At 49.4% G+C, this 14,775-nt stretch overlaps 4 protein-coding genes across 4 annotated transcripts; 3 read left to right on the top strand and 1 right to left on the bottom strand.

Annotated features, from left to right (window-relative positions):
* Nucleotides 1-458: 458 nt before the first annotated feature.
* On the top strand, nucleotides 459-2,078 carry GT037_000452 (uncharacterized protein; the record flags this gene model as incomplete). Its single annotated transcript, XM_038925499.1, has 2 exons — nucleotides 459-1,074; nucleotides 1,642-2,078. The coding sequence occupies 2 exons, from the start codon at nucleotides 459-461 to the stop codon at nucleotides 2,076-2,078; spliced, it is 1,053 nt and encodes a 350-aa protein (XP_038791355.1).
* Nucleotides 2,079-3,417: 1,339 nt separating this feature from the next.
* Nucleotides 3,418-5,095, top strand: GT037_000451 (citrinin biosynthesis transporter; the record flags this gene model as incomplete). The annotated part of the gene is made up of 3 exons (XM_038925498.1): nucleotides 3,418-3,804; nucleotides 3,861-4,481; nucleotides 4,532-5,095. 3 exons carry the CDS (start codon nucleotides 3,418-3,420, stop codon nucleotides 5,093-5,095), a joined length of 1,572 nt encoding a protein of 523 aa, XP_038791354.1.
* A 133-nt stretch (nucleotides 5,096-5,228) lies between these two features.
* Nucleotides 5,229-7,203, bottom strand: GT037_000450 (uncharacterized protein; the record flags this gene model as incomplete). The annotated part of the gene is made up of 3 exons (XM_038925497.1): nucleotides 5,229-6,045; nucleotides 6,269-6,740; nucleotides 6,801-7,203. The coding sequence occupies 3 exons, from the start codon at nucleotides 7,201-7,203 to the stop codon at nucleotides 5,229-5,231; spliced, it is 1,692 nt and encodes a 563-aa protein (XP_038791353.1).
* Nucleotides 7,204-9,901: 2,698 nt separating this feature from the next.
* GT037_000449 (uncharacterized protein) lies at nucleotides 9,902-12,986 on the top strand (the record flags this gene model as incomplete). The annotated part of the gene is made up of 4 exons (XM_038925496.1): nucleotides 9,902-10,196; nucleotides 10,255-10,770; nucleotides 11,749-12,306; nucleotides 12,361-12,986. Coding segments are annotated over 4 exons (1,995 nt in total), but the record flags the coding sequence as incomplete, so codon positions are not given.
* Between the last annotated feature and the right edge of the window lie 1,789 nt (nucleotides 12,987-14,775).

Here is a 14,775-nt window from a genome sequence, read left to right as displayed (position 1 = left end):
GCTTGATGCTCGTTGTCCATCTAGCCAAAGCGACTGCATTCAGACCTTTTTTTAAACACTTGACTTCACTACATGAGTTGAGTGAAAGAGGAAGATGGTTCTTCCAATGTTCTTCCACGGACATTACGTTCTTGAACATACGTTTGCAGAACCGCCTATACTCTGCCAGCATGGTCTGTGTAACATGTCAGTCCTTGTTTTCGTTGAGTACTGGCATTCTCGCGGTGCCTGTCGCGCAATGTTTGTAGCTACAGATATCGGTCTACGGGATGAACCTGCTGCCTTTGAGTTTGATGCAGCCACTCGTGACGTAAAGCAAACTCGCAATGATTAGCACTGGTGATCTGCGATGTGATTGCTTACATAACTAGTAGTAGTACAAGAAGAGAGCGCCGCATAGGGGTCTCAATCCATTTGCCGCTATCTCTCTGGGTAATATTCGAGACATTGGACACGGCATGTCGGATAATGACCAAGAACTAACGGAGACCATCCGAAGTGATGAATTGCAACTCATGTCTGGGACCACCACGATCAAGTCGGACAAGAGTGCAACTTCGGACGGTCATGACGAAATCAGAGTGCCTGCCGACATGGCGAAGCTCTGGTTGAAAGCTTCAATGCCGAGCAACAATGGTCCAGTTGTGATTGGAGACATCATCGCTGTGAGACGAAGGGGTGGTCCAAAGACGAATTACAACTACCTATTGACATCATCGATAAGAAAGCCTTCAAGTACTGAGGGAGAAAATCCGGAAGCTACCAATGACTCACTGGAATTGGGGACCTGGTATTGGCCAAAACACGTTACAAAAGAGGCGAAAAATACCTGGAATAACCTAGAGAACACAGTTTCTATGATAGACCAGAACCTGAACATCAAAAGTGATTTGGAAAGATTCAACGTGTTCTTGGTTCGCATCGATTCTGACATGGTAAATCCACTCTATGGGGTTGCTGACCGCGAACGGGAAGTAGTTGGAAGACCTCTAGACGTCATGAAGAGCAAGAAGTCAGCTGCTAGTGCACTTCCAGAAGGAACAATGGACAACGCTGTTGCTGATACAAAGTCGAGTACGTTATCTGAGAAGCAAATGCTTGAGGTAATCTTGCGACAAGCGAACAATTGCTCCGACTGGTCCAAGTGCGGAAATAAAGACTACGGCTTTTATGATCAAAAAGACTACAAGAAAGCCCGAGCATTTGCTTTTAAGACAGGAACTGAGGTACTTGAAGCTGCTTACGATCACCACAAAGAACCACACAACTTGACTGCGAAGCAAGGGAAAGATCTTAGCAGCATCAGACTGCGCTTTAAGGGGCTTGTTGATCCCCTTTCCCCTATCCCGAGATCAGGCAATGATTATTATTGATTTCGGGCGGCCAATGGCCGCCGGCCACTATACTTGGGTACTGCTTACACACGAATAATATCACGAAATTTGGCAAGCCCTCGCCTTCTTGCGGTCACGAACGGCTGAGGCGATGGTTTCGGCCCGATAGGGCCGATGAGGACACGATTCAAAAATGTATTGAAATACTGGACGATACCCAGCGAGTGCCACCAACCGCCAATGGGTGGAGGCCCATCAGGATCATGACCGTGGTCGTGATGAAGTTGCTCTGGTACCGGGTACCAAGGGGGGAGACCAGGCAATGATTATGAGCCGCGACAGGAGCCTGAGATATTTCCAATGCTAATATTCAAAGATGTCTTTGATGGCCTCAAAAGCCGGAGCGTCGAGGATTTGCTGGCCCTAGATCAGGCAGAGCGGGAAGGCATCGTTAATTCGATTGTACACAAGGCACCTCACATGTTACACGGACAGAGTTGGGTGCTACTCCTTGTACTTACTCTTGGGTCGGAGGAAGGTCTCGAGAGGGAGCTCCATGCATGCGGAATTCCGGTCGAGAATGAGTGGTATGAACGCTCTCATCAGAAAATCCTTTCCATGCTCAGCACGTCGCTCAAAGACGAATTTCCGGAACTAGAGGTCTCAGAGATCCATGTTACATGGGAAAGTCTGAAGCGAATAATCCAGGCGAACGATAACGAACAGAATGCAATAATGATCTAGAGACGGTGTCGAATAGGGGAATGAGGAAGACCAGTATGACAAAGAGACTACACCTGAGAAACTCCAGCTAAAGCTGGTGTATCTGCAAGGCAAGGTAGCCGTAATAGATACGGAAATATCGATGAGACAAAAGACCAAGATGACTCTGGTGCACACGAGGCCCTGTTAACGTCTGTGCAGCCATGTATCGATCTGCCTCTTCCCCTCCGTACTCAAACCTATGGCCCAAATGTATAATCTGTGGATCTGCAGGGACGTCTTTCTTGCTACCTGGGTTACAAGGCGCATGCCGGACCCGCCTCCCTCTCCGTATTGTTCTCGGTCGCCTATCAAGCATGCTCCTCTAGCCTTGACCCTTTCTCGTTGGACGGCCTATTTGCTAGTGTCTTTGCTTGGTACGGAGAAGCTTCGCGAAGCCAGATAGATATGTGGAGATATCGACGAAGGAGATGACCAGCAGGCTACTGACGATGAGCGCGTGCTGGGAACGGCGGAGGGGGCAGATGCAATGTAGGTATCTCCGTACGCCTGCGTCCAACAGTCGTACGGTTGGTCGAAGTATCAGTCTTCATGGCCGTAGTCATAGGCATTTCGCGTCCTGCTCATGTCGATGTGCTAAACGCTGGATCAGCTCAACTGGAAGAAGCTGTTTCCTGGAAGAGGGTAGGTCGATGTTGTATGCTAGTTGCCGGCATTCAAAAGACATTAACCTGGACATCGCGAAAGCCTGTTGCTATCTATCGAATTCTGCGGGTATGGTCGTGCTATCTGGGCTTGTTACTCTCAACTCTTCAGCTTTTCTGGTCATTTCGCGTCGAGCTGATTTCCAGAGGACGATCGCAATGCACACTCTGGGTGAAAATAATACATGTACGAGGGCGCTGCTGGTCTATCGGGTTGTACGAAAGGGCTGACTGAGATGATGTTGGATGAAGGTTGGTGTGTCATCCGGAAAAGCAGCCGCACTATTGTTTTGCGCTTACTAGCTGCAGGAAAAGTACCTCGACGAATCGATGACGCGGTAACTCCTTTTGCTCAGGACGCCATTCTTCCATCGTAGACGCACCCGAACAGACACTTCAGCCGCGGAGCCTTATCATGGCGCGACAGCACCAAACGCGCAATAAAACGCCAAGTTGACTTCGCGTAGATGGCGAAGCGCTGAAGGTGGGTCAAGGGGCGGCTGCAGAAGATCGTCGCCTCTTTATCGTTAAATCCATGCAAACTCCGGGAATAAGTACATATCCACGGATCCAAGTTGGACATGATACAAATACTCGGCCTTCCGTCATTGTAGCCAAGAATCCGTCTCGCTGACTCTCAAACTTCTCCGATCGCTATGGCAGACTCCAACACAGGCCCCCAGCATACACCAGTATTGCCGCAGTCTCAAATGCCTCCAGAACAGACACCAGCTGCAAGAGAGGATGATTACGAAAAGAGCGAGGAAGATACGACACATGACTTGGAGAAAGCTTCAAGCAGCACCGTGCCACCTCCGATAGATACGGAGTCCTTCTTCGTAGAGTTCGATGGACCCAACGACCCTGACAATCCCAAGAGTTGGACGCCAAAGCGGAGATGGGGGATCACTATCTCTATGGGTCTCATGGTTTTCACAGTCACATTTGCCAGCTCGATATTCAGTGTCAACATCGGTGTTGTCCAAGAGAAGTTCGATGTTGAACTGGTCACAGCTACCCTTGGCGTAGCATTATTCGTCCTGGTACGTTGAGCAACTCCTCAGTGATCGGCTACCCAGTGGCTAACACAGAGCTACAGGGTTTCGTATTCGGTCCAATTGCCTTTGGACCCATGTCAGAAGTGCTTGGCCGGAAGCCTCCCTTGATGTTTGGCTTTGCACTGTTTGCTATCTTCCAGATCCCAGTAGCACTCGCGCAGAACATTACAACGGTATGCGTCGGTCGATTCCTGGGTGGATTCTTCGCCTCTGCGCCTCTGGCAGTCGTTGGTGGAGCTCTTGCAGACTTGTGGGATCCCATCCCTAGGTCTTATGCCATCTGTGTCTTCGCTGCCGGCGGATTTGCCGGCCCCGTAGCAGGCCCCATTGCTGGTGGCTTCATTACGGAATCACACCTTGGATGGCGGTGGACGTCGTGGATCACACTGATCATGGCTGGTCTGTTCGGAGGCATTGGCTTCTTCGTCGTTCCGGAAACGTCAGCCGCCAGGATACTGCAACTGCGAGCTGCCAGGTTACGAAGGGAGACGGGTAACGACAAGTACCACGCTGCAGCAGACGAGAACAAATTGACAATCGATAAGGTTGTCAATGTCTATCTCTTGAGGCCATTCATCATGTTCATCCAGGAACCAATCTTAGCACTTGTGACAGCCTACATGAGCTTTTTATACGGCATCGTCTACCTACTATTCGAAGCAGTAAGTGTTCATCCCTATAATCCTCGATAAAAAGGCCTGACAAGTGACAGTTCCCGGTTTCGTTCCACGAAGAACGAGGATGGTCTTTGGGGGTATCGCAGCTGCCATTTGGTGCCTTCATCGTTGGCATTCTGCTGGGTGCTGGCTGCATCGCTTATAGCTCCGCCACAAACTTTACTCGCGCATTCCACAAGCACGGCAGGGTTATTCCGGAGGAGCGTTTGCCACCTATGATTCTAGGGGCAATTGCACTCCCTGCTGGTCTATTCTGGTTCGCCTGGACTAGCAATCCCGACATCACCTGGGTGCCACAAGTGCTCTCGGTTGCTCTCCTCGGTTTTGGCTGCATGGTGCCGTTCTGGCAAGGTATGAGTTACCTCATCGACTGCTATGGCTTCTATTCCAACAGTGCCATCGCGGTCAATACCTTCATTCGCTCTTTCGCAGGCGCATTTTTCCCACTGTTTACGCATGCCATGTACCACAACCTTGGTGTACCTTGGGCGAGTAGTCTTTTGGCGTTCATCTGCGTAGTCTTCCTTCCTGTTCCCATTCTTTTCTACATCTACGGTGCACGAATAAGGAAGAAGAGCAAGTGGGCACCAACAGCATAAGAATTTGGGAATTGAGCATTGTTCGTGGCCAGCGGTCGAGCGCTTTACACTTGGGTATCCATCTCTCAACCACTTGTCATTTCTAAGAATTCCATTCATACATTCATTTCCTTTGGTCTCCACCTGCATTGGTTCATCCAAACTTGGGGGCCCATCCGTGGAATCCAGCGAGCTTTCCTTCAGCCATTCTCTTAACGCACTCGAGTCGCTCGACTGGTCCCAGACCCCTCAACTCCTCCCAGTCCAGGTCGCCGAACAACTGTGTCAATGTTACGTAGGCAAAGGCCCAGTATCCGCCTGCTGCACGTGCTGCTTCATACTTCACCAAGCATCTCATCTTCTGCGAAGGAAAATCCCAACCACGAGGCCAGTCCACGCGCCCGACATACCACTCTTGGCATGTTTGAAGCCAAGTCGATGATTCCCAAAGATATTGCCTCAAGGTGCCATCCATGATCATCTGTCTGCCATCGCCTGTCTCGACGTACAGCACGGAGTGCATCAGCACCATAGGCTGATTCGGATTACTGCGCCAGGTCAAGATGCGGTCGATCTTTGGCCAATATGTCAACCACTGGGCACGTCCGTTGAAAAGCTTCCTGACCAGTCTGTCCACTTCCTCCTCTAGAACTAGAATGAACCAGTCGCACATGTTAAAGCGCGAGAGTGCGTCGTTCAACCACGGTGGCAGGAAGGAGCAGCGGCTGAGGTCTTCGGGGTCAGGCGGGGTGAACCTCAGGTCTTCTATCGACCAAATCTTCCAGATCGGGACTGGGACCGAAGGATCGTGAAGCTCAAGCGCGTATGCGGGGATGGCCTTTGGGGCGGTATCGGCGGCGGCGTGGAAGCAGACGAGGAGTACTTGCAAGACCTCTTCCAGGGACAGGCGGGTTGTGTTTGTGGTAGATGCAGCTGACATCATGATGGATTTGTGAGCAGGAGAACGATTTCTGCTCGAGGATATGTTGTCCTGGTGGTTGTAAGAGTATAGAGAGACGGCGACGATTCATCTTGAAATCAGGCGCTAGTGGTAAGTCAGTGCACCCTTGTAAACTTGGGAGCGGCTTCACTAAATATCCCACTCAGCTGTGATGCCAAGGGAACTGTTTCTTGTTGTCTTTGAAAATAGAGGCAGTATAGTGTCATTGACGAGGTCATAGAGACCTGTCCTACTGTGCCACTGCCTCCTCATATGCACCCGCAAAATTGGCCCTGCTCAGAGCGCGAATCTGCGCCTCAATCTCATCTTCCGCGCATCCACGCAGAGAGTGCCAGTCCATTTGCTCAAATATCTGCTCCATACGCCTGCTCGCGATAGCCCAATATCCATACTCGTTGTTCATGCTCAGCGCCTCCGCACGAATAGTCTGTTCTCCTCCAAAGTAATCTTCCAAATACGGAGCTTGGCTCAGATCCATATGGCTTTCCACAAGCTCATCCCTTGTCATGAGCCAATGTGTCACCCAATTCCATCCGTATTGATCGATAGTACCATCGAAGATGTATTCTTCACCGTGACCGTCGGTTATCACCAAAACTGAGTGACCAGGTGGGTTGTGAAAACCTCGCAGGTCTGAGAGGAGAAGAATTTTTGGTATGGCACGAGAACGTCTCCACTCAGTCGCGTTGCTGAGGCCGAGAAGCTCTGTCAATGATCGGTCAGTTATCCACGGCGCAAAACTTGTAGTACGTCGCAGGAGCTTACTTTCCAGATGTTGTTCTACGAAAGGCTGCATGATCGCACAGAATGTGTCGCATCTCATCCTCATGATGTAAGCGCGATATACATAGCTTGACTTGATTCGTGACATGTCGGGGAGCCTCGATGTGAAATCTCGGCTCGATGAGAGGAAGGCTATCGAATAGGAGTCCGAATAGCATATGTCGCAGACGATATCTAACCACCTGAAAATCTCGTACCCGTAGACGTGGTAACCAAAGACCGCTTCTTGGAATACGATGAGGTGTACAAGAAGGATCTGGCGAAGGGAAAGGGGCGGGAGAGGTGGGGCGACTGGCATGCTGGCTACACACGAGTTGGTGGCCATGAGTTGAGGAGAAGATATGAAAGTGACTTGGAAGAATGGTGTAGCAAGAGTTGCTGTCATTCGTGCTCGCAGCGTGGGCGTTTGGATGTTATTACTAGCGCGGAAGTGCGTGCGCTTTGCTCCTCCAAAACGCTCGATCTATCCAAGTCGCTCACCCAAACTTAGCGCCTTGGTCACAGCCTTCTGTAAAATTGTCTAGGGAAGACTCCAATCACGGCAATATGGAAGACTGGGTCGGTCAGAAGCACACCTTGGAGGCCGCACTGATCGACTGTCTAAAACACTACAGCGGAAACCCCCCAGGGAAACATAGGTCAGCCAACTTGAGGATTAATTCATCAGCTAGGGATCTAAGACAACGATAGTAGGTCTTCGAGCGATGCTAGCTGTACCAGACGGGGATTGGGAAGCTCGAAAATGACAATTCGACTGCCCTTGCAGCGATCGAAGAAGCTCGTCGTATGAGCCAAAGGATAACAACCATTTCGGATCGCTTCGTACTAAGGCGACTCCCCATCTCAAGAAAGATTGCAGTACCCAAATACACAGTGTGGCTGCATATATGCACCACTATCCCTCTCACGCTGCGAACGTAGTCGAACCAAGCAACGACAAAGACATGCTTTTGATCGGCTCAGCCAAGGACATTGCGTTCAATTGCTTGCCAGTCACGCTTTACAACCTCATACGTGCGCCACATATCCAAAGAGCGACGGTCCCTTTCTTCCCCTCGCCCTCGTTTCCAGAAGACAGCCATCACCGAGGCGCTACTAGCTGCCGCCAGCGTAGATTCCACTGAGTAGGATCTCAGCGACATGACGGTGCGCGAATTGGAGCTGCTTCAGGTACAACATAAAGAAAATGGCTGAGCTCAGGCTTTCGAAACCTCCACGATAATATAACAACAGGTGGCACTCAGACCTAGCTGCGGACCATAATGGATGCATGGACGTCTTTAAGTACCATAACGCCAGTTTCGAAGAAGGAAGCCTTCTGATAGATCATAGGGCGCAGTTAAGATACGTACAATTAGATCACTTAGGAAATCGCGAATTGACATATCGTAGGCTACAGTATCTCTACATCCCACTAGCCCCTCTCTCCTTCTGTATTCATCATTAGAACCTACCTACGGCATCTAAGAACGACCGTAATACTGTTTACCTCTTAGCATTGTGTCGAGAGGGTTTGGGGCGCACGACTGGCTAGCGCGCATGCTTGAGACTGTCGGACGAGCGCAAGAACGTGGGAGCTCATACGTTTGGTGGAATACAATGGCGTCGTGGTTCTGAATACGTCTACGTCGAATCAAACGTCTCCAGCAAGCTACACTCCTGGAATGGCGCTATACGATATGTAGTACGCTGCCGGCAGCAAGTAATGTGGCAGCTAACTGAACTGGTGCCTCCTTTAGCAGCAATACGACTACTGGGTCAAAGGATTAGAAACATGGCATGCTTCTCGTTTATAGTTGTTTCTACCAAAAGCTAAGGCTGCGACTGGCCTGCACCACGAGCAATTCTATAGTGTGATTCTAATATGATACGCAACGAATATATGATTCAGCGTAAAGGTGGGAACCGTACTGAACCGTATCATACAGTCCATGTACAAGTCTTCGTGTGACATGGTTATCTATCTGTGAATGGGGTATTTGCATGTCATCTGAACAAGCAAACTCGTAGGCAGGCCAAAAAGCGCTGACGCGCAGTTATTGTCCTCACTGATCCAGTGAACACTATATGCTGGTGTAGATAGCATCTTGTCATCGCCAAAGCTGTGAAAGATCCCAGATAAACCAGTTCGATTGTCATAAAGCACATGAGTTCGAAGTGCAAACCGCTTTAGTCCGTTATTCACCCCCATGAAGGCTACGACCAATCTGCTACCCTACTATACCAACCGCTACCACTCATCTATATAATACCACTATATAATACGATTAAAGAGTCTGCATCTCACCACTACTAGGATTAACCAGAAGTGTGTACTATGTACTCTGTTTGGTCAACGCGTTCCGCGCCCTGCGTTTCCTAAAGAACTCGCTAATTTGATCTTTCACAGTGCGAATCTCCAAGGAGTATAAAGCCGCGCCGTGGCATCTTTTTTTGCTTCGATCACTGGCAATGACAGGGACATAGAGTGAATCTTTTTGCTATTCAGGGTCACTTGTGAGACTTGTTTGGCCGATATGCGGAGATTGGCTAGGTGACAGTGCGGATAATGACGCGTTCCCCAAGTCTTGGTGGTCGTCCAGCTCATCTACGTGAACCATACAGAGCATTTCTGCAAAAGACAACCTCAGGCTTGCTACTTATCCTCGTCGGATTGATTTACCCACCTTTGTTTTCGATCTGCACACTCGTTGTGTAGGTCTGTTGTGTTGTGGACCTTCTGGAGACTTGCGCATTCGGCCATTGAACATCATCACCATTTCAGATAGGCATCCAAGGTGTTTGTAGTCAGCGAATGTAATGACATATCAGCCCTTGTATCCCTTTTCGTTCTGTACATGAAAGTAGGTGAACGTGAAGAAGATGGTCGGCCGGTTTCGCAGCAGAGCGAGGGGAGGTCCAGTCGCTGGAAGATCAAAACACCAGGGTCGATGTCTCTCCTTCACCTCTGACGCACGTCGCACATACAGCCAATCTCCTTGACCTCAAGACACTTTCCAATCTCGAAGGTATTGTACTTCGACGCCTCCTTTGTCAGTACCTTGTCTATCCCACGTGAACACGACAAGCAAATTCGTCTCAGCATGAGCAATCCGCAAGCCACGCTACAGAGGCATGCCCTCAATCGTATATCAACATTTATGATCGCAATTTTCACCCTCATCACGAGAGTGGTTGATTCCCGTGTACTGTTGCGCAAAGAGACAGTCGGTAATGAACTGCATCTCTTCTTCTGCCACAAAGAAGACTTGGGCGATCAATTTGTTGCTCAAGAAACAGGATACACATCCATTGAGGCAGAAGAAGCTATGGAATCCCACAATTATTGCGTTTTCGTGTGCAAGGTCTTTGCTGGGATGCTGGCTTGGTTGATCGAGGGTACGCCAAGTTTCAGTCGCATACAGTAAATCCCGACCGCTAACAAGACGCCATCTAGAGCTCCACCTTCCAATCACAGTCGATGAAGCAGACTTGAACGACGTCTTCGAGGCCCAGCCTGTCGTTTGCATCGATGTCATTACGTGGGAACGAAGAAGAGTCGCACCTGTTCACACAATGTTCAAGATCCTCTCCTCGGACGCTTACCCAGAATCAGACGGACTCGTTGAAGAAGAGGGACTGTACATCGAAGCTTCAGCGCCTCAGTACCTCCGCCCAGCAGGACTATACGCCGTCTGCAGTTATCCTGCACGACCACAATCCTCTACGCAGCTCGGTGGTGCCTACGAGGCCCACCTTAAGAAGTTACATCAAGCCGCTACTTGGAGCAATTACAGAACAGAGGCCGTTATTCGAACGATCAACAACAAGATATACGCGAAGATGAATGGGCTTGGAGGGCCTGAGATTCTGCTGGATAAAGACATCGCGAAGTGGGAAAGCTTCGAGAGGGAGATACTTGCTTCCGTCGAGATCAGTCTTCGGTCTCTAGTTACCAATCTAGACCTACTGTGTATTCCCACACCCGATAGGGAAACACATCACAAGCTCATCGCTCAAGACTGTTTCGATACCGGCCATGAGAAGATCATAGAATCTCTGGAGCGAGTCTCAGCTCGTAAAAGGGTTATGCTATGGCAAGGCATTTAAGCAGTGCTGATCTATCAATGCCTTACGTATGAACTTGGGATACGGCTTGAGTGGATGGAACTCGGGGAGAAGAAGGGTTGTGAAGATTTTCGTTTAGCGCATGATTCCAGATACCAGCAAAATCATGATACGCAAACCACCAAATCTGCGCATTTTGGTATCGCTCATGACTTCCTGAGTGATGATAATGACCAAGAATCAGTCCAATTTGTCTGCGCAGTGGATGTCGTGAAGTGCAGAGCTGCTCATCAGTCTGGCCATTGGCCATGACAAGCTCACCGACAAGGCCTTGGTCGGTCTTTCCAGTGATGTACAGGCATCAATACAACTCGACTAACAGAATCTTCATCCGTGTAGGTTATCGAGTCTACTTCCAGTACCATTAGCCTGTCCATTCCGTCGGTGGTGACTATACAAGTGGAAGTCAGATTGATACCTGCATAAACAGCCAAACTTTAGACAACTACGACGAGCTCTTCAAGTCAGGACCTTAGGCCACATAATTGGCTGGCCATTACATGATACCCTTTTGTTGCTTGACTAAGCTGCCATGCAACAAGTCGTCGAGCACCATGTACCGCTCCCTGGCCGCAGGTGGCTCGGGCAGCAGCACGAATTCATCGCTCTGGTTCCAAATACACGCAGGTCTCCTTCTGGCTGTAGTGACCTACCAAAAGAGGTCACTGTGAGCACTGCTTAGATCCAGAGCGGCTGCGAGTATGTGGCTCGCATTGGCATCGTAACCGCAGTGTGAAAGTGAAAGACTGATAGGCCCATATCTCTGTCCACGGTGCCCGCGAAGTCCGATACAAACGGGTAGCTTGAGCACAAATCTCGCTAGACGCTTTCGAAAAGCCTGAATTCCTTCAAATACGCGTCATTCCCGACATTTTTCTGACACGGCCAATCCATATCTTCAGTATTTGCGGAAACCCCTCCAACCCACATGTCAGGATGTCCCAATCGAGAGCAGCTATTACATGTCGTGACATCGCTTGCAATCGCCTGGTAAGCAGTGCCGTACCATATCTGAGCACGCGCGGTTGTGATACGCGGATCCTTGTTCAGTTTGATACCCACATGTATTGCAGCTTTGACTGCCAAAGCCGCAATGAGCGCATCCAGAAGCTAGACCGTATCGAACTTCTAATCACGGCTTTGTTCTTCGAATACAGCGAAACAACAAACCCCTACCCAGTCATATCAGAGACGGTTCATCAAGAGCAACAGGGAAACTGGCGCCAAATCCATGCGCTCGGCAGGGCCAACCATCTGGGTACGGTGACACTCAAGGAGAACGGTCCCCTTTCTCCTCGCGGTCGACTTGCTTTTCTCTCTTTGAATAAATGCACCTCTGTCCTCATGATATTTGCCCCCTTGATGGCGTTTCTCTACCAAGGTTCGTCTTTACTTCATTCTCCTGCGATGTTCAACCAGAACTCAACGTGATCAGACCTTGACCCCTCGATCGAGATCCACGAAGCGCACGTCGACAATGTACTATCGGATCAAGAAGTGCGAGTCCAGTATCTAGACCCGAACGGAAAGCCTACGACAAAAGATACAGTTGCGAGATGGCACTCAATGTTCCGAATTACAAACACCAAGGAAGACCATACCACTGATGCGGCTAGACTCGCGCGGTTGAATGGCACAGGAATATACTGCGACACCACAGCGGCTCAATACGGTCGTGCTCCAGGACTGCAAGATGCAAGGGCTTATCATCGCCATCATCCCGGGTCGAAGACAGTATACTGCGCTAGCTTCGCCCACTACTACCGCACATATCACTTGAGAAACGTGGACAGAAACAGTGCGGAAGATGGAAGATACCGAATTTACGCTCTGCATCGGGAGGCATACACCCAAACGATGAACAACGTTGTTCATCGCGAGATCGAGGGTATGGGTGGAACCGCGTACTTGCTGGCTATGACACCTGAAGATTTTGAAGCCGCATGTACAGCGATCGTGGCTCAAGTCCATTCAGCACTCCTTGACGTCGCTATTGACATACGCAAGGTGTATTTGAACAAGCCTTATGAGGTGATCTTTGATAGTAAGGAGGATTCGGAAAGGTACGAGGAGGTGGCATCTCAATGCATGGGCCCGGGCCATTTAGTGTGTCTACAAGCTTTAGATCAACGTGCTCCTGACACCTGGATGCTTGATGACGATGTCTTTTGGCGATACTGACGTCGAGAGTAAGGCCATCGGGAAGCAGACAAAGCTGGCAGAAGAGTGCGTAGCTATACTGGCGAATGGAATGCATGCGCTGCAGGAATGCAGCAAGCAGTCGCAAGAAAATCTTGACTGCAAACGTGTCTGCATTTGAACAACAGATCGATCCGTGTAAACTCAGATTCTTCTAACGCAAGTCTCAGTCTGAATATCCTTCGATGCAGTTTTCGACCTTTTGTCAGGGATGGTGCTCTATGGTCAAGTAATCTTAACGTAGTACTTATGCCATGCCAAATCAAATCCACCACACCAAGACCTCGATATCGCTCGGCCTACGTGTGCCAATTCTCTTTGTGGTTTGGATCGCGTCTTCGATCCGGTTTGTGCAGCTTTCAACAACCACAACATTTGTCACAGTCGCCAAGGATAGAGTGCTCGTTGTCGAAATCATTTCTCGTCTGCTCCGGGTGATATAGCTTCCGTACCACAATTATGGACGTCAGCTCCGCAAGCCTTCTCGCTGTTGGTTTACAAGCCTCTTTATGCCATACGCTTACCACTTAGCTGCCCAAAGCTCTACCAGTGGTTCGCATATACTTCAAATCGCTCACTCACTGGTGACTAAGGGAATGATGTAGTGCTGCACGGCAACATCTAAGCAGCGATTCGCGTTCGCCGCATCATTACAAGCAAAAAAGTAAAAGTCCAAACTCATGTAGAAGCGTCCACAGAGTCGAACACGAAAGAAAAAAGACAGTTCAGCAACGATGCCGGAAGCCTACATCTGTCAGCTGTGCTATGAGTTTGTGGGTTTCTGTTTGATAGATCAGAGATCAACTCATCCGTATAGACACTCAACAGAACTTCGTTGGCATATGAACATTGCGATGTGCCGATGTCAATTCTGGCGTTCACATTCGCCAATCTCCAACTGGTGCAAAAGAAGACGTCACTTAGGACCTCCGTGCCACAAAGGACACGAAAGTTACTAAGATTGTACTGCGAAATTGGGGACCTAAAAATGTAGAAAGTTTAGATATCAAAGGTTTCCGCGTGCGACTCAACGTTCAACCTTACAGAGAGGTGAACACAAGAGCGACAAAAGATGAGTTCAGCTCCGTGTCGATTGCCTACGTCTCATTGCCGCCGGCCGATCCGAACCTAAGGCATGAGTTAGTAAGTGTTTTGTTGATGAAAAAGAGCCTAATTAATCCATAAATACATCCAAACGAAGTCGGTCGTGGGTGTGCCAAACAATTCTGAATCGCTAGGCCACCTCTGGCGAGTGGGCAGCTCAGGAATGACGACAGGTTGCTCTCAGTCACCCAGCAATGTCGAAGACAGATTTGTCCTTATATTATTCAAGAGAGTGGCGTTCTCATGAGTTATTTGACGACTCCTCCTAGAACGAGGTAATAAAGTGCAAAAGAGTGACTGTGGCGTGTTGATGCCCCCAATGCTCACAGGCATTGCAAAAGCTTGACGCCTTGATAACTCTCATCATGTACTAGATGACACCATCCATGAGCTCTACATGGAGCACATTTGACGAATTTACAGCGTCTATTGTTCACTGCCACGCATCCAGGACAGCAATGCCAACAGATCTTCTCGTGCGCCAGGCGGACAGCATGGTTCAGATGAGCAAGGAATGGTGTGATATCTTAACCAGTTCTAGTTGCTC

This window comes from Alternaria burnsii (genome assembly GCF_013036055.1).
Source record: "Alternaria burnsii strain CBS107.38 chromosome Unknown 705, whole genome shotgun sequence".
NCBI lineage: Eukaryota > Fungi > Ascomycota > Dothideomycetes > Pleosporales > Pleosporaceae > Alternaria > Alternaria burnsii.
The sequence above is the reverse complement of the archived record's forward strand: the minus strand, read 5'-3'. Positions and strand labels throughout refer to the sequence as shown.